At 42.3% G+C, this 20,438-nt stretch overlaps 1 protein-coding gene across 1 annotated transcript in view; it reads left to right on the forward strand.

Moving 5' to 3' along the window:
* The window catches only part of LOC129696472 (piezo-type mechanosensitive ion channel component 2-like), a 504,307-nt gene that overhangs the window by 405,429 nt on the left and 78,440 nt on the right, over positions 1–20,438 (forward strand). The window contains exons 18-23 of the mRNA XM_055634398.1: positions 4,917–5,050; positions 7,803–7,966; positions 13,702–13,878; positions 16,497–16,625; positions 17,585–17,785; positions 19,200–19,404. Of these exons, the coding sequence (XP_055490373.1) occupies positions 4,917–5,050; positions 7,803–7,966; positions 13,702–13,878; positions 16,497–16,625; positions 17,585–17,785; positions 19,200–19,404 (1,010 nt within the window). The remainder of the gene's footprint in view (positions 1–4,916; positions 5,051–7,802; positions 7,967–13,701; positions 13,879–16,496; positions 16,626–17,584; positions 17,786–19,199; positions 19,405–20,438) is intronic.

Here is a 20,438-nt window from a genome sequence, read left to right on the forward strand (position 1 = left end):
TGTACACCTATATTGATCACCTCTCCTCTTGCACTCCAAGTAATAAAGGTCAAGCCAGCTTAACCTCTCCCTGTAGCTCTTCCTTTCCAGCTTAACAATATCTTTCCTATAATAAGGTGGCCAAAACTGAACACAATACTCTAAATGAGGCCTCAACAAAGTCTTGTATAACTGCAGCATGACCTCTCAACTTCTACACTCAATACACTGATTGATGAAAGCCAATGTGCCAAAAGCCTTCTTGACCATCCTAACTTCTTGTGATGTCATTTTCAAACAAAAATGTACCTGCACTACGAGATCTTTCTGCTCTACAACATTCCCCAGAGCCCTGCCAATCACTGTGCAGGTCCTGCCCTTGTTTGACTTCCCAAATTGCAACACCTCACACTTATCTGTATTAGCCCACTTCTTTAGCCCACCTGCCCAACAGATCAAGATCCTGCTGCAATTTTGGACAACCATCGTCGCGATCTACAATACCACCCACTTTAGTGTCATTTGCAAACTTACTAATCATGTTTTGTACATTCTCATCCAAATGATTTTGTTATATATGTCAAACAGCAATAAGCCCAGCGAACCCTGAGTCACAGTCGACCCTGATTGTACGGAGTTTGTACGTTCTCTTTCTGACCCCGTGGGTTTTCTCTGCGTGCCCTGGTTTCCGCCCACACTCCAAAGACGTACAGGTTTGTAGGTTAATTGGCTTCAGTAAAAATTGTAAATTGTCCCTAGTGTGTGGGATAGTACTAATGTAAGGGACTGATCGCTGGTCGGCGCGGTCTCATCGGGCTGAATGGCCTGTTTCCATGCTGTATCTCTAATGATTAAAGTAAAGTCTAAAATCTAGGGGTGAAACAGGCTTAGCAGTAAATTAGCAGCAATAGGAGCAGCTTGCTCCTGCTCCTATTTTTTATTAACTAACATTTCACACTCACTCATTTTAAAAGGTTCATAAAAATCCAAGGATAGCAGAAATGGTATTAATTAAATGCGGCTTGGCTAACATTTCTTTGCGAGGTTATTCTTTATTAGGATTAAGAATTACTAATTCATGGTGTGTGTTTTTTGAGTTTGAGTTTAGTTTATTGTCACGTGTAGTCAGCGGAAATATAATGCATTATTATAATCGAGCTATCCACTGTGTACAGATACATGATAAAGTGGAATAGAGTCATAGAGTGATATAGTGTGGAAACAGGCCCTTCGGCCCAACTTGCCCACACTGGCTGAAGTGTCCCAGCTACACTAGTCCCACCTGCCTGCATTTGATCCATATCCCTCAAAACCTGTCCTATCCGTGTACCTGTTTAACTGCTTCTTAAATGTTGGGATAGTCCCAGTCTCAACTATCTCCTCTGGCAGCTTGTTCCATACACCTACCACCCTTTGTGTGAAAAAGTTACCCCTCAGATTCCTATTAAATCTTTTCCCCGTCACCTTGAACCTATGTCCTCTGGTCCTCGATTCCCCTACTCTGGGCAAGAGATGCTGTGCATCAACCCGATCTATTTCTCTCATGATTTTGTACACCTCTATAAGACCACCCCTCATCCTCCTATGCTCCAAGGAATAGAGACCCAGCCTACTCAACCTCTCCCTATAGCTTAGACCCCTCTGGCAACCTCGTAAATCCTCTCTTAACCCTTTCAAGCTTGACAATATCTTTCTTATAACACGGTGCCCAGAACTGAACACAATACTTTAAATGCTGTCTCACCAATGTCTTATACAACTGCAACATGGCCTCACAACCTCTAAACTCAATATAGACACAAAAAGCTGAGTAACTCAGCGGGACAGGCAGCATCTCTGGAGAGGAGGAATGGGTGACGTTTCGTGGTAAGACCCTTCTTCAGACTGGATATTCTATACTCAATACTCTGACTGATGAAGGCCAATGTGCCAAAAGTATTTTTAACCACCTTGTCTACCTGTGACTCGACCTTCAAGGAACCATGCACCTGTACTCCAAGATCCCTCTGCTCCACTCTCCAGAGGCCTGCCATTTACTGTGTAGGTCCTGCCCTTGTTCGACATCGCAAAATGCAACACCTCACATTTCACTATATTAAATCCAACAACCATCCCTCAGTCGGCCTGGCCAATCGAACCAGATCCTGCTGCAATCTTTCACAATCATCTTCACTATCTGCAAAACCACTCACTTTTGTATCAACTTGCTAATCTTTCCCTTTATGTTCTCAACCAAATCATTGATGTAGATGACAAACAGTAAGGGGGCCCAGCACTGAACCCTGAGGCACACCACCAGTCACAGTCCTCCAGTCCGAGAAGCAACCTTCCACCATCACTGCTCTACAACACCATCTCTGCTTCCTTCCTTGGAGCCAATTTGCTATCCATTCAGCTCTCTGAGCTTGGATCTCATGCGATCTAACCTTCCTGAGCAGCCTACCATGCGGAACCTTGTCGAATGCTTCACAGAAATCCATGTACACAACATCTACAGCTCTGCCCTGATCGACCTGTTTGGTCATGTCTTCACAAAAATCAATCAGATTTGTGAGACACGATCTCCCACTTACAAAACCATGCTGACAATTACTAATCAGCCCTTGCCCATCCAAATGTCTGTATAACCTAACCCTCAGAATACTCTCTAGTAACTTTCCACCTACAGATGTTAAACTCACCCGCCTATGGTTCCCAACATTTTCACTGCAGCACTTCTTGTAACAAGGCACAACATTTGTCACCCTCCAGTCTTCCGGGACCTCTCCTGTATTTAAGGACGACTCATGAATTTCAACCAGGGCTCCCGCAATTTCCTCTCTAGTTTCCCGCAATATCCTCGGATATATCTGATCAGACCCTGGAGATTTGTTTACCTTCATACACGATACAGTACTTCTTTGAAGGTAACACTGACTACTCTGAAGACACTTCCATTGACTGCCCCAAGTTCCTCCATCCTACTGTCTTTCTCCTTGGTAAATACAGAGGAGAAATACACATTGAGGACTTTGCCTATATCCTGTGGCTGCACACAGAGGTGCTGCTTTGATTCCTGAGAGGTCCCACTCACTCTCTAGTTATCCTTTTCCCCTTTATGTATATATAAATAACGTGAATAATGTTTAGTGCATGATAAGCCCAGCAAGGTCCGACCAAATACAGTCCGAGGGTCTCCAATGAGATGGATAGTAGTTCAAGACTGCCTCTGGCTGTTGATATGATGGTTCACTTGCTTGATAACAGCTGGGAAGAAACTGTCCCAGAATCTGGAGGTGTGCGTTTTCACGCTTCTATACCTCTTGCCTGATTGGAGAGGGGAGAAGAGAGAGTGGCAAGTGTAGTTCTCTCTGGTCAGTAACAGTATAAGTTGTGAGTGTACTAGCACCAATGCCTTCAATGAAACATGCGTGAGAACTGGTAACAATAATGCATTGATGTTCTCACCCGCTTTTGGTGCCAGCAACCAATGAAGAATGCCTCCTAATACTATGTACTGCTGTTGGAGAGGGTCCAGAAGAGGTTTACAAGAGTTATCCCGGGGATAATTGGGTTAACATATGATGAGTGTTTGACGGCCCTGGGCCTGTACTCGCTGCAGTTTAAAAGGATGAGCGGGGACATTGAAACTTATCGTATAGGAAAGGCCTGGATAGAGTGGACATGGAGAGGATGTTTCCACTAGTGGGAGCGTCTTGGACCAGAGGCCATAGCCTCAGAATAAAAGGATGTACCTTTAGAAAGGAGATGAGGTGGAATTTATTTTGTAAGATGGTCATGAATTGTGGAATTCATTGCCACAGACGGCTGTGGATGCCCAAGTCAATTGATATTTTTAAGTTGGAGATTGATAGATTCTTGATTAGTGCGGGTGTTAGGGGTTATGGGGAGAAGGCAGGAGATTGTGGTTGAGAGGGAAAGTTAGATCAGCCATGATTGAATGGTGGAGTAGACTTGATGGTCCGAAGGGTTTAATTCTGCTCCTATCATTTATGAACATTAACCAATGTTTTTGGTGTATATAGTCACGTGTACCAAGATACAGTTAAAAACTATTGTTAAGGTTAAGGTAAAGTTGTATCATTGATCTATGCTGCCACCGTGTATAGCTTGTGGAGAGAGCGCATGATTTAGGCTTCGTTCCAAAGCATGCAAGTTACTTTCACTTTTTAAAATATGCACATCTGCTGCTAGCAAGTAAGTATTTTGTCATTTCCAATTTCAACAAACAGAATCATTTTATAAAATATGTACCTCTAACCCAACGATGGCAGCACAGATTGAAACAAACCTCAAATCTGGAATGGCAATTGCTGTGTGAATGTAACAATATTTTGCAAAGGTCAACACTGAATGAAGAGGATTGCATGTCCTGTCTAGAAATGCACGTTGCTTTAGCACTGAATCAAAAATTGACAGCGGCGTGAAGCAGTTAACCGCGTACGGGGAAGATAGTAAACTGTGTGTGTGGCTAGATGCAGATCTTTTCTTTTGTATTATTCTTTCCATAACGCGCTGTACTCATCTTCTTTTTCTTCCTGTGTGAATTACTCTGTACAGAATCAAGCTATACATGTCAAATCGACAGAATGCGTAAGTCTTCCCAAAGACATGAAATGCTTGCTCTCACTTGTCACCATTTCATGCTCTCAGCTTAAACTGTGACTATTTTCTCCCTCGGGGAAAATGTCAAGTTTAGGCTTGAATCATAATCTTGAAGCAGCAATTACAATGCGTAGCTGTTTTAGACAGTTACTTCATGTGCCAAACATGTTATTCTACTAACTCTACCATGCTCATATGGAGAAACCTGCGTCAAAAAAGCCCAACTAGAATAAATTGCTTGACATTCTGTGACAAGTCACCTCTGAACTTAATCCTGCTAGGGCCACAACTTGCACTTAACATCTTCCTAACAGCCTGATATCTACCAACAGGCTGGTGAATCAGGACGGGAGTCTCCCTGACATCGGTATGATGAATATTAACACCAGTTCTCAGAAAGAGGAAAGAACAGAGGATAAAAAGCCAGAGGGTGAAGAGGCAGAGGAGGAGGAGGAAGATTCCAGAGGTGATTGATTTTATCTTCCTTGAAGAAAGACTTAAGGCATCCTCTGTCTTCAGACGGTTTGGAGATACAATCCTGGTAATTGTTCCAGTTGTATCTGTTGGCAGATAATGGAGACGACACAAGAAATTGCAGATGCTGGAATCTTGAGTAAAACACAAGTGTGGTAGGATCTCAGCAGGTCAAGCAGCACCCGTGGAGGAAATGGACAGGTGACTTTTCAGCTGGGGACCCTTCTTCAGAAGCTATATCTATCTTACGAAGGGTCTCGACCCGAAACATCACCTATTCACTTTCTCCAAAGCTGCTGCTTGACCCGCTGAGTTACTCCAGTTTTTTGTGTCTATCTTCTGAATAACACTTATAGTTAGTATGATTGTGCCTAATGTATAGAAGGATTGTCACTGAACTGTATGGAAAGGAAAAAAAAATCACTGTACCTTAATACATATGACAATAAAGTACCATTGGAATCTGAAGTCTGGAGAAGGGCCCCAACCCAAAACATCGCCTGTTCATTCCTTCCTGAATCTGAGGAAGGATCCTCATCCAAAACATCACCTGTTCATTCCCTCACCAGTTGCTGCATGATCCACTGAGTTTCTTCAGCGCTTTGAGTTTTGCGGAATGCACGGTGGCACAATAGACTGACTGCCTTCCAGCACCAGAGACCCGGGTGTTGTCTGTGTGGAATTTGTACGTTCTCCCTGTGACTGTGTGGGTTTTCTCCGGGTGCTCTGGTTTCCTCCCGCACTACAAAGCATCCAGGGTTTGTAGGTTATTTGGCTTTGTAAATGATCCCTAGTATATAGGATAGTGCCAGTGTATGGGGTGATCGTTGATCGGCACGGATTTGGTGGGCCCAATGGCCTGCTTCTAAAGTCTATAGTCACTGATAAATAAATCCAAGTGAAGAGACATGATTTGAAAATCAAATCAACTACTGATCCTGGAAATTTGCAATAAAAATATAAAATACTGGAGTAACTGTAAATCTGACAGAACTACAAAAGGAGAAACAGTTAATATTTAAGGTCTGGGACCCAGTTAGTACAGGTGAGTCGAGAGAAAAAAAGTTTGTTTCAGTAGAACAGAAGGTGAGAGATTATATTTTTAAAGTGGAGATTGACAGATTTGTGATTAATTTGGGTGTCAGGGCTTGTGAGGAGAAGGCAGGAGAATGGGTTAGGGAGGGAAAGATAAATCAGGCAGAGTAGACTTGATGGGCCAAATGACCTAATCCTGCTCCTAGAACTTATGAACTTATGAGGAATGTGTAGAATACAGAGAAAATTGCTGTAAAGGGTAAAGTGGGAAATTACCAGAACGTGGAAGCTTTTGTGTCTGTTCGTTGCTTTGTAAATGACTAGGTTGTCCAATCTGCCAACAGCCCAGACAAATTGACATTATTAGTTGAGTGGTATTCATGTGCAAAATCACTTAAGTAATTTATGAACATTTAGAATGAATTGCTATAACCTCCTGTGGAAGTTCACCCTCTCTATAAACCTTCACAATACGAACATTTTCATCATTGTGGTCTTATCCTGTATTTATATTATGAGAAAAGGAATGTATATCGCATGCCTCAAACATTGAGTAGGGTTTACTGCTCTGATAGCGGCCAATTAATCCCATTGAGGGGCACTTGGGTGAGGAATTGTTGCCTCCTGTTGTGGGGGGGTTAGGAGCGGGTTGGGGGGGTTAAAGTATCATTGCACGGTGAATGCGCACCAAGTCTGGTTCCTCTCAAATCACTGTAATATTGAGTGCAGTGGGTCCCTGAGGATTTGAGCATCAAACGGTGTGTTAAATCACCACCAGCACAGGTCCTGGTGAGGCAACCTAGAGAACCAGAAAATGGGCAGGTGGTCTCTCAACGCCATCCTGCAATCCACTGCTGTCATTAATGAGCTGGAGTGTACATTGAACGGACAGCTTTTATACAATGGAATTATATAAAAGGACAAAATCTGACCCAAAATGTCACCTATCCATGTTCTCCAGACATTCCTCTCCTGCTGTTGTTAGTCCAGCACTGTGTGTCCTATTCACTCAGACAGTGGTGGATATATGGAACAAGGTGCCAGAGGAGATAGATGAGGCGGGTATTATAATAACATTTAAAAGACACTTGGACAGGTGGTTGGATAAGAATATTAGAGGGATATGGACAAAACGCAGGCAAACAGGACCAACTCAGGCATCTAGATTGGCAAGATGCTTGGTTATCTCTATAAATGGGGGCAGCACAGTGGCAGAGTTGCTGCCTCACAGCGCCAGAGACCCAGGTTCGATCACTATGGGTGCTGACTGTACGGAGTTTGTACGTTCTCCCTGTGATCGCATGGGTTTTCTCCGGGTGCTCCAGTTTCTTCCCACACTCCAAAGATGTATAGGTTTGTAGGTTAATTGGCTTCAGTAAAATCGTGTATCGTCCTTAGTGTGTAGGATAATATGAGGTGTATGGGGGTGATTGTTGGTCAGTGGGGCGAAGGGCCTGTTTCTGCGCTGTATCTCTAAAGCTGTTATGCTGTATCTGTAAAGTCTAAAGGTATGGATGAGTTGGGCTGAAGGGCCTGTTTCCATTGTGTATGGCTAAGTGCTCCTACCTAATCCACTCTCCCATTATCCCTTTGTTTTGGGATGTATCTGTACATGTCATTATGGTTTCAATCGCCGAGCAGTTGTTCTAATTTTTCAGAAATAATTTCTCCCGGATAATGAAATAGTTTTCTTTTTCCCGTCCATTTAGAGGAAAAAACAAATAAATGGCACTTGGTAATTGACCGGCTGACTGTGCTGTTCCTGAAATTTATGGAGACTTTCCACAAACTACAAATAATGGCGTGGTGGATTTTGGAACTGCACATCATCAAAATTGTGTCATTTTACATAATTTGGATTACATTGAAAGAGGTAAGTATGAAACCAAAATGAACATGAAGCCCAAATATATTTGACATTAAAATCAGACATGTAAAACCTGGATGTTGGAGACTGTATCGCTGGAATAATTGATTTTCACTGCATGGAAGGCGAAATGTAGTCAGCATATCATAATTCACACTGCTGTTTATTAGTCTTTAATATTTGTAATGGCTTTGGATTTTCACTACCGTGCCAATAGAACAGCTTCCAACGGCAGATTTTAACCCCTCAAAACCTACCTCAGTTCAGTTCAGTTCAGTTTTATTTGTTATATGTAGGTTAACACAGGGTCAATGGTACAATTAAATGTGTTTGACAAGACAACGGGACTACCTCAGCAATGATATTACAAGGATAAAAATAAGATAAAATAAGATAAGATAAAAGTGACATTGGTAGGTAAAAGATAATAATAAATAAAATAATCAACATATATGATGTGTTTATGAGTTCAGAAGTCTGATGGCCTGATGGTAAAACCTGTTCTTAAGTCTGGTGGTACGTGCAGCCATGCTCCTGTATCGTCTGCCTGACGGTAACAAGGAGAACAGTCTGCGTGCTGGGTGGCTGTGGTCCTTGATGATACTTTGTGCCTTCCGCAGGCACCGCCAGTGGAAAATGTCCTGAATGGCCGGGGGACAGTTGCCAGTGATGTGCTGTGCCGCCTTCACCACTCTCTGTAGTGATTTGCGGCTGTGGGCAGAACAGTTCCCGTACCAGACTGTGATGCAGCCCTTCAGCAGACTCTCGATGGTGCATCTGTAGAAGTTTGTGAGAATGCTGGAGTTCATACCAAACTTCCTCAGTCTTCTCAGGAACAAGAGCCGCTGGTGGGCTTTCTTTGTTATTGTGTCCGTGTGCAGTGTCCAAGAGAGGTCCTCAGTGATGTGCACACCGAGGAACTTGAAGCTGCTGACCCTTTCAACCTCAGCATCACCGATGTGGATGGGGAGGTGTCCACTCTGCTGCTGTCTCCTGTAGACTACGATCGTCTCTTTAGTTTTGCTGACATTGAGAGAGGTTATTTTCCTGGCACCAGTGCCTTTACCTCCTATCTTTAGGCCTTCTCATTGTCTGTGTTGAGACCCTAGATGGTCGTGTCGTCAGCAAACCAGGATGATGTTTGAGCTGTACTTAGCAGTACAGTCGTGCATGAACAGGGAGCACAGGAGAGGACTGAGCACACAGCCCTGTGGTGTGCCTGTGTTGAGGATCAATGAGGAAGAGGTGTGGCGGTCGATTCTCACCACCTGGGGCCTGCCCGTCAGGAAGTCGAATATCCAACCGCAGATGGAGGTCTCCAGTCCAAGATCAAGGAGCTTGGGGATGAGTTTTGGGGACGAGTTTTCAACTCTTTGGCTGCCTGTTCTGATATCTCCACAAGTTGCAGCAAGAAATAATTTCATCGTTCCAATGATGTACATATGAAACACTCTTGGTTTGACTCTTGATGCCTGGAAATAGTCATAGTCTTATAGCGTGGAAAAGAGCCCTTTGGCCCAACTTGCCCACACCGACCAACAGGTCCCATCTGCACTAGACCCACCTGCCTGCATTTAGCCCATATCCCTCTAAACCTGTCCGATCCATGTACCTGTCTAAATGTTTCTTAAACATTGTGATAGTACCTGCCTCAACTTGGTCCACCGGCAGCTCGTTTCATACACCCATCACCCTTTTCTGTGAAAAAGTTATCCCTCAGATTCCCATTAAATCTTCCACCCTCACCTTCAACCTATGCCCTCTGGTTCTCAATTCCCCTACGCTAGGCAAGAAACTCTGTCGATTTAGCTGATCTAGTCCTCTCATGATCCTATTCACATCTATACGATCATGTCTCATCCTCCTGTGCTCAAAATCTTGGCTTCATAAAATTCCTCTAAATGCCTTGATAAAACATTGCTGTACTAGAGGTGTTACATGAATGTATGCTGTTATTGTGCTTGTTGGTACTCATGGTTACATTATAACCATTCAACGTGACATTGCTCTACCAGTCACATGTAATTTTGGGCTCCAGTAGCCTTAACTATAACAGTGAATGCCAGTAGCTTCAACCAACTACAAATTCTAATCATTATAGCCGAGCCTACAATTCCCTATGTATAATTGTGTCTTGTTGGGGGCGCAGATTTGTATCTTCTCCATTGATAAAGACAATAAGACCATTAAACATGGGATCAGAAATAGTCCATCCACCCCATCGAGTGTGCCTCACCATTCAATCATGGCTTATCTATCATTCCCTCTGAACCCCATTCTCTTGCCTTCTCCCTGGAACCATTGATGCGCTTGCAAATCAAGAATCTATGAATCTCTGCTTTAAATATACCCAAGGACTTGGCCTCCACAACCATCTGTGAGGATAAATTCCATAGATTCACCGCCCTCTGGCTAAAGAAATTCCTCCACATTTCCATTCTAAAGGTACTTACTTTTATTCGGAGGCTGAGTCCTCTGTTCCTAGAGTCCCCACTACTGGAAACATCCTCTCCATATCCATCCGATCTAGGCCTTTCATTCCCCAAACTGCATCCAATGCAAGTACAACAAACATGTAATTTTATATCGAAGTCACATGAGTGACTACGTGAAGAGCCCGCCAGTCCGCATGCGCGCCAATACGTCAAACGCATGGCGCATGGACTGGCTAGGGGGAATGTCGGTTCCTCCAGTGGTAAGTTTAAAAAACCTTTCAGGTAAGTGCAAACTTGCTCTAGGTGTGTTCGGTATACTTTATTTTTTCAACAAGTCTCTAGGTTTGATTATGGAAAAACCTAGGACCAAACCAAGACGGGCCACGGTAAAACCCGCAGCAGAAGACCGCAGTAGTGCGAGAAGCCGGCGGCCATCCATTTCTACCCCAGAGTAGCTGGCAACTCTGGTCTGCTCAGCTACCTCAGAATTGGTTCCTATAGGAAGCAGCTTGGCAACCCCGAAAGAAGGTAAAGCCAAAGCTAAAACTATGAGGCAAGTCCTGTCGGACGAGTCAGGCCAGGAGGATATTGCTCCCACATCCATGTCGGATGTGTTAGGCCGTTTGGCTCAGATGGAGCATCTTATTGAGAAGATGCTAGCACACAATATGTTCCGTGCTCCGAAGTCATACTCAGGCAGTTTAATTCAAAGGCCTGCTGCAGCTCCTGGTTCAGGGTTGCTAATTTGGCTAGAAGCATCAGCTACCTCACTTCCCACCAGCTGAAGGAAGTGGCCATGGTGGATACGGCTGCGAAATATCCCAGTCCGGAAAATTGTCCAACTTAAATGTGTCCTTAGTTAACGCCTCTATTTGGGACTATATTGGGGCCAATACGAAATCCAAAGAACTGAACTTCAACGGATCCTGAGGCTATTGTCCGCAGGGATCACTGCCTTTGCTAGGTCAATCGATGACATTCAATTGTCCGAGGTTCAGCAGGATGCTATAGCACTGCTGTGCAATGCTCATTTTGAAATGAACTGTTTCCGGAAAGACGCCATCAAACCAGAACTGAATCCAAAGTTCGCACATCTATGCAAGGCAAGCAATATTCAGCTTCCAAAATTCCTCTTCGGAGAAGACTTGAGCAAACAGGTCAAGGACTTGCATGATGAGTCAAAAGCTGCTGGCATGTTCAAAGCATATTTTATGAGCAAGACTCCGCCCTTCTCCGGCGTCAGCACCTCTTCGCCTCTACCAGCAAGAAGCGGATTTCTGAGGCCAGTGGGAATTCCAGATTTGTCCTACCCGGTCACAGGGCTTTTTTAGGCCAAGGCCCATCCCGCCCATCCTGGAAGATGCGGCAGCTTCATCTCCCAACAGCTCAACCTTTCAGAGCAAGGGGGAAAAAACAGAACAAAAATTTAGGTCCGCTGGGCCTGGTGTCAAACCACCTGTAACCTTTGAAGTAGGTGGGTCTGGTTCTATCAGTCACATGGAGTGTGCGGAGGAATTTCTAGTCGGTGGCAGGTTAAGTTTGTTCTTGCATGAATGGCGTCAGATAACTTCAGATCCGTTTATATTGCACAGTATAAAGGGTATCAAAATTGAGTTTTTTGCACAAATCATGTACAAAGCAAGAAATAATTTCCAGGAAATATACAAAAACTGTTTACGGAAAGACAGGGTGGGTATAATTTGAGAGGGGAACAATTTAAAAAAACTCAATATCAGAACAACTCTTAAAAGTATGTGCGTAGCAATCTGTGGGGTGAATTTGTGGAATGGTCTGGAACAGGAGATAAGACTTAGCACAAACATAATTCAGTTTAAAAAGATGTACAAAAACACATTTTTTTAAAGATATTGGGATGAGGATAGGTGATTGTGAGTGGGAAATTTGTTATACTGATTGTATTGGAAAGGGTGATTATAGGGTGATGGGTTGTATATATGACTAAGAGATACTGTATAGTATATGAGGGTTTTTTCTTTTCCTTTTTGTTTTTTGCTCTCTTTTTTTGTATGGCTGTAAATGTTTGATTAGTGTATAAATATAAATAATTTGCTGTACATATGGTGTACATATAGCTGCTAAATTTGTATAAGATAATTATAAGCAGTTGAATAAGCGGTGGGAATTAATAAGCTTTGGCTTCTTCCTGCTCCTTTTCGGACACATACAATTTCATTTATTTATAGATATTGTTTATGACACTTTATAAATATTCTTGTTTTGTTTTTTTGTTTTTTGTATGCTGTTTCACACTTGCTTTTTATTCTTTTATTCTGTTCGAAATAAAGAATTAAATAAACAAATAGATAAATAAATACATAAAGTTTACAAAAGACTTTCGAGGCAGCAAACTGGCTGTCTTTGCCAGTCATAAAAATACACATAGAAGGGTAACGGTGCAGACCATTTCTAGATGGTTAAGACGCGTATTAGCATTCGCAGGAGTAGACACTGATGTATTTAAATCTCACTCTACCAGGGCTGCAGCCACATCGGCAGCGAGAAATTTGGAAGTCCCGCTGGATCACATCCTTGCGACAGCGGGATGGGCGAATGAGCAAACTTTTCAAACATTTTATAATAAACCTATTACCAGGCCTGGTTTATTTGCTTGCAAATTTTCAAGTTCTGTTAATTAAATCAATTTTTTAACCCTGATATGAAGGGACTATTTTTTCCATTAAAGCATGGACATGTTTAAAGTTAACATCATGTTTCAATGAAGTATGTTTCTTCAGCCATGTCTGGTCAACTGGGGCCGTGTGTCTGCATGGAAACTGGTTCACTGCATGAAACCACAGAGCTTTGAAGTCTTCACGTAGTCACTCACGTGACTTCGATATAAAATAGAAAGGATTAAACGAGAACTTACCGTTTGAAGTTTGATATTTATTTTATGAGAAGTTGAAGTGAGGGAATACATGCCCTCCACTCCCAACCCTACTTCTCATAAAGATCATTCGGTAGTTCTTAGGTCGTTAATCTTCCTATAGCTTAGGTCAGCAACTATTCTGTGGTTTCAAACAGCTGCTCTAACGTTTGAAGCGCATGTGGACTTGCGGGCTCTTCATGTATTCCCTCACTTCAACTTCTCATAAAATAAAGATCAAACTTCAAACGGTAAGTTCTCGTTTAATCTTTCTAGTAAAACTGGCAAAATAATATTCCTCCTCGTTTCTTTAAGGTAAATAAATCATATTGTTTCCACGTGTATTCTACTGTTTGATCTGCATTGTCAAAGTGTGCAAGGCTGGTCTGAGTATATATACTCTTACAATATTCCTACAGGTTTCCCTTCTGAATTACGTCTTCCTAATCTCGTGGGCCTTTGCTTTGCCTTACGTGAAGTTACGTCCATTGGCATCGAGTGTCTGTACAGTCATGACCTGCATAATCATTGTGTGCAAAATGTTCTATCAATTGTCATCTGTTCAACCTGAAAACTACTCCTCTAACTGTACAATTGTGAGTATGTTATTTAAACTTCAATTGCAAGTTTAGTTTAGTTTACAGATACTGCATGGTAACAGGCCGTCCGGCCACCGAGTCCGTGCCATCCAGCGATCCCCGCACATTAACACCATACTACACACACTAGGGACAAATTTATAATTTTACCAAGACAATTAACCTACAGATCTATATGTCTTTTGAGTGTAGGAGGAAACCGGAACTCCCTGAGAAAATCCACGCAGGTCACAGGGAGAACATACAAACTCCGTACAGACAGCACCCGTAGTCAGGATCGAACCTGGGATTCTGGCACTGTGAGGCAGCAACTCTACCACTGCACGACCATGCCGCCCACTAATTATTAAGTGCTCACTAATTATTAAGAATGCAAAATAATATAATAGCCCTGCATTAATGGCCTCTCATTCCTAATCTAACGTGTCCTTAAGAAAAGTAACAGTGACCACATTTTGGTTGAACAAGAACAAAATATTAGGTTTGTGAAAAGTAGCTTTCTGATATGATGATAAAGTCAGGGCTGGTTTTCATGAGTCTTTGCCCAGTCGCTGATGGAAACACACGCAGTCACAGGGTGAACATGCAAACTCCACACAGACAGCACTCGAAGTCAGGATCAAACCCGGGTCTCTGGCACTGTGAGCAGCAGATCTACCAGCTATGCCACCCTTTAACATTGTCATACTGAGTGAGAAGAAGCATTCCTGGAGTAATATTACTGTGTGGCAGGTCAGGAGATCCAGAACAAAGACGTAATCTGGAAATCTTAGGGCTAGCGGAATCAAGGGATATGGGGAGAAGGCAGGAACGTGCTACTGATTGTGGATGATCAGCCATGATCACATTGAATTGCTGTGCTGGCTCGAAGGGTTGAATGGCCTACTCCTGCACCTATTGTCTATGTAGCTATGTATCCAACCTGACATTTGAGACAGGTTTTGATGGCTTTTTTGTTTAGGATTTACAGATGACGAACAGTTGCTGTATCAGCAAAGTTAGAAACCCATAAACAATGTAATAAAAAGATAGCTTGCGCACAGACTTGGCCTTAGTCTAATTCCCATTGTTTTGTCCTGACTGCTACGTTTAATTTTGTAATTTGGATGATATGTTTTCAAGTTTACTAACTGCCAATTAGCTGCAATTGTTTTCAATCCAACAATAAGAACAAATTAATTTTTCCCAAATAACTTGTGCTGTGTTAAATGGGATATTTAAGTTAATTTCTCTCCTGCTAAAATATTTTAAATGTTTTTTGAAATATAGCATATTATCATCAGTCATGCAATTTTTCTAAGCCCTTGAACCTAGAATTTTGAAATATATCATTTGATATTATTTACGTTATTTTATCTAAACTTTATTAATTTGTTTGTAATGCTTGTTATAATTAGTTATTAAAATAATATAAACAGTTGCTAAATAGAAATCCATGGTTTATAAGTATGTAGGAAGGAACTGCATTTGCTTGTTTACACCGAAGATAGACACAAAATGCTGGAGCAACTCAGAGGGTCAGGCAGCATCTCTGGAGCAAAGAAATAGGTGATGTTTTGGGTTGAGACTCTTCTTCAGACTCGGTGGGCTGATGGGCCTGTTTCCACTATCTCTAAACTGGCACTGTCTTTCCAAACTAAATTAAACTTAACTAAACATGCTGATTGCGGGGCTAATTGGCAGCTGTAAATTGTTCTTATGCATAGATGAATGGTGGTGAAGGGATACAAACATTGAAACTAGCAAGACAACTGTTTGTTTCCTTTCATTATCACATTATCTCTTCCACAGCCAACAATGGACCATTGTGGGCTCCACCTTTCCTTGGTCATCGGTGCCGGCTCTGATTTGTTATGAACCTTTTCATACCTCTAGTTTCCCTCTCCCCTGACTCTCAGTCTGAAGAAGAGTCTCGACCCCAAACATCACCTATTGCTTTTCTCCAAAGATGCTGCCTGACCCGCTGAGTTACTCCAACAATTTGTTTAGTAAATTACAATTAAAACATAAAGTACGTGCTATAACTCCAGGATAAGCACTTAACTAAGAAAACCAAGCCCAAAGTATTATCCAACTATCTAACGAAATATACCAACTTATGTGAACGACAATAAATAACTCTGTATGCAAAAAACAGCCACCTACATGTTAACTAGCTTTTAAAGAAAAATCATACTGATATATCATTGGGTGATCAAGTGTTTTATTTACTAATTAAAAAATAAATAAAACCAAAAAAAAAGCACTTGATCAACCCAATGTCATACTTGCATCTATATGATTATTTACTAATTGGGGGTGGGAGATTGCAACCTTCACCTGGTCCACCCTGTTTTGACGAATGCAATCAACCTGGCCTGCACAAACGGAAGAACAAACAGAACAAGTTGTCTTACAACTTTAGGCTGTGCATGCCATACGCAAGAAGTAGAGGAAGAATTTACTAATGTATTATTTATTGTCATGTGTACCGATGTACAGTGAAAAGCTTTTGTGTCTCTCTTCCATAATTTATAAAATGCTATCTCATTTAGAAAAGGTTAAGTAAGTTGCATTTAGTATAATTAGTTATTTAACTTTTATCTGAATGTTTATCTGAATGTTTAATTCCTCAGCCACAACTGAATGAGACAAATGTAGAGAACTTTGAGAGACTAAACAGCTCGGTACTCTACTCTAAACCTGTGGACCCCGCAAACTGGATTGGCCTCAAGAAGGCTTCTCCCCTTCTAGTGTACCTTAAGGTATGACGGTTACAGGTTTCCAAATTAAAATTGTTAGTGATTCACTTCATCATGCAAGGGACTCAGTACACTGGCATGAGTGAGTTTTAAGTATGCATTTAGTATTCTTCACAGAACCATTCTGTCTTTAACCAAAATAAAGAGTAGGCCAAACTGTCGATTAGAAACAGTGAACACACAGAATAAAGCAAATGGAACCACACCTAGCAAAAAAACTGTAAGGACGTTGAATTTATTATTCCCGTCCTAATTGTGGGTGCTGTTAACATGTCGTTAAGCTGGAAAGGGTGCATAGAAGATTTACAAGGATGTTGCCAGGACTTGAAGGATTGAGCTATAGGAAGAGATGGAGCAGGCTAGATCTTTATTCTTCAGAGTGCAAGAGGATGAGGGGTGATTTTATAGACGTGTTTAAAATTATGAGAAGAATAGATAGGGTAAATGTCCAGCGTCTCTTACCAAGAATACGGGAATCGAGAACCAGAGGGCATAGGTTTAAGGTGAGGGGGGAAAGGTTTAGTAGGAACCTGAAGGACAACTCAGGGTGGTGGGTGTATGGAACAAGATGCCAGAGGAGGTAGTTGAGGCAGGTACACAAGATTTAAGAAACATTTGATCAGGAGCATGGATAGGAAAGGTTTAGAGGGATATGGGCCAAACGCAGGCAGGTGGGACTAGTGTATGTTGGTCGGTGTGGGCAAATTAGATGTGTTTAAGGTCATGAGAGGAATAGATAGAGTAAATGCACAGAGTTATTTACCCAGAGTAGGGGAATCAAGAACCACAGGACGGTTACATTTCTAATTAACTCATCATCTGAGGAATAGATAGGGCTTCTTAGGAATAGATTACATTCTTTGTTGGGTGCTGTGGATTTTAAAGGCTGGCTAATAAAACTGGAGTACATCTTGAGTGATTCTGATTAGCCAAATGTGTTTTTTCTTCTCTCTCTTTTCCAGAACAACCTGTTGATTCTTGCCGTTCTAGCATTTGAAGTGACCATCTATCGCCATCAGGAGTATTTTAGGCTCCGCAACAACCTGCCACCTCCGGTAACGAAAACCATCTTTCATAACATCACAAGACAACATCTGGATTGCGGGATGGTGAACTGTGCCAAATATTTCATAAACTACTTCTACTACAAGTTTGGGTTGGAGGTACATAGTTTTGAAATCTAATCTTGTCATCGAGCACAAAAACAGGGCTTTTGGCCCATCTTGACCATGACTATCACCAAGTGCAGAAAGGATTTAGAAGGTGTTGGCTGGAATCGAGGGGCTGTGCTACAGGGAGAGGTACGGGCGACTTTATTCGTTGGAGTGCAGGAGGAGGGGTTTTATCCGGTACACCAGTTTCCACCAACATTCCAAGGACGGGCGGTTTTGCATTTAATTGGCTTCTGTAAACTGTCCCTGAGGTGCAGGATAGAGCTAATGTATGGGGTGATTGTTGGTCGGCATGGTCTCGGTGGGCCGAAGGGCCTGTTTCCACATTGTATCTCTAAAACTAAAACTAAAACCAATGCGGTCACAGGGAGAATGTGCAAACTCCGTAGCGACAGCACCGATAGTCAGGATGAAACGGATCTCTGGCACTGCGAGGCAGCAGCTTTACCGCTGCACCACTGTGCCGCCCTATTATAGCCCCCAATATTAAATATTACATTTTATTCTTGCCATTGTAGTCACTGCTGCCATCACAGGTGGCCATTAGGTGAGAGCATTTACAGCACAGTTTCAACTAAGCTTCCAACTCTCATGCCCTTTCTGATGCTATAATGCTAATTTCCACATCCATATAACCCACCTTACTCTCCATCTCAGCTTACCTCTCGCTGGAGCAATCTTCATCCATAAGCTCCTTCCACATCTAACTATCTCCATTTTGTTTTCTCAGCTTGCTACTTTCAAGAGTCAAGAGTGTTTTATTGTCATATGTCCCAGATAGAACAATAGAATTCTTACTTGCTGCAGCACAACAAAATATGTAAACATAGTACACTGTAAATAATATGATAAATGAGAGAGGAAAAAAAAGTTCAGTGTGTTTATATACATATACTAACATATATATTAGTACACACATACTTGAAAAAAATAAATAATAGTGCAATAATTATAACAATAGTCTGTTGTACTTTCATCTGAAGAAGTCAGATGCCTGGGTAGAGTGGATATGGAGAGGATGTTTCCATTAGTGGGTGACTAGGACTAGAGGGCACAGCCACAGAATAAAAGGAGGTACCTTTAGAAAGGAGACAAGGATACATTTATTTAGACAGAGGGTGGTGAATTTGTGGAATTCATTGCTGCAGACGCCTGTGTAGGCCGTAAATGGGTACTTTTAAGGCAGAAATTGGTAGAGTCTTGATTAGTACGGGTGTCAAGGGTTATGGGGAGAAGGCTGGAGAATGGGTTTGCGAGGGAAAGATAGATCAGTCATGATTGAATGGTGGAGTAGACTTGATGGGCCGAACGGCCTAGTTCTGCCTCTATGACCTATGGACCTATAAACTAAAGATACACCTAGTCAACTGATGCCACTTCTTTTATTTTTTCTCACTACCCGCAGATATGTTTTCTGATGACAGTGAACGTGATTGGTCAACGGATGGATCTGTATGCGATGCTTCATGCCTTTTGGTTGTTTGCATTACTCTACCGACGTCGCAGGAAAGCTATCGCAGAGATCTGGCCAAAGTATTGCTGTTTCCTGGCATGCATTCTGACCTTCCAGTACCTGCTGTGCATCGGCATCCCTCCCGCTGCCTGCAAAGGTACAACTAGTGATCTTCTTCAGTGATTGTAATCATTATCTGAAACATCGAATATCCCACTTGGTGGAGGATTCCCATTGCACAACTTTGAGGAAGAATTGTGTAAATTAACCCTGAAATGGAGTCTTGGAATCCTGAAGTCTTGGAGTCCAGGAGACTTGGAAGCTTTGGGAGACTTGGGAGACAGGAGGACTTGGAGTCTTTGAGATTTTCAGTCTTGAAGTTTTGTAGAGTTAGAGACCTATACAACATGGAAACAGGCACCTTGGCCCTATTCATTCCTGCCAACTAAGTTACCTAACTGAACTAGACCCACTTTCCTGCACATAGCCCATATCTCTTAAATTCTTTCCTACCCTTGTATCTGTCAGGAGTATGGCTGCAATAATAATAATAATAATAATAGTCCATTGTAATTCAGAGCTTATTTGAGATTGTAGTGTTCAATAGCCTGTAGACACAAAATGCTGGAGTAACTCACTGGGACCCCAGCATCTCTGGAGAGAAGGAATGGGCGATGTTTTGGGTCGAGACTCTTCTTCAGACTGATGTCAAGGGAGGGAGCGGGACAAAGATAGAACGTAGTCGGAGACAGTAAGACTAGTGGGAGAACGGGGAAGGGGATGGAGAGAGAAAGCAAAGGCTATCTGATGGTAGAATCTGAAGTGTTTAATAGCCTGATGGCTGTAGGGAAGAAGCTGTTCCTGAACCTGGTCATTACACAGTTCCTTCTTCCCGGTGGCAGTAGTGAGATGAGTGTGTGGCCAGGATGGTGTGGGTCTCTGATGGTGCTGGCTGCCTTTTTGAAGCAACGACTCTGATAAATCCCTTCGATGGTGGGGAGGTCAGAGTCGGTGCAGTGTTCACAACTTTTTGCAACCTTTTCCGCTCCTGGACATTCAAGTTGCCGAACCAGGCAATGATGCAACCAGTCAATATGCTCTCTACTGTGCACCTGTAGATGTTCAAGAGAATCCTCTTTGACGTACCGAATCTCTGTAATCTTCTCAGGAAGTAGAGGCATTGTGCTTTAT

The sequence above is a fragment of the Leucoraja erinacea genome, chromosome 4 (assembly GCF_028641065.1).
Source record: "Leucoraja erinacea ecotype New England chromosome 4, Leri_hhj_1, whole genome shotgun sequence".
Lineage (NCBI taxonomy): Eukaryota > Metazoa > Chordata > Chondrichthyes > Rajiformes > Rajidae > Leucoraja > Leucoraja erinaceus.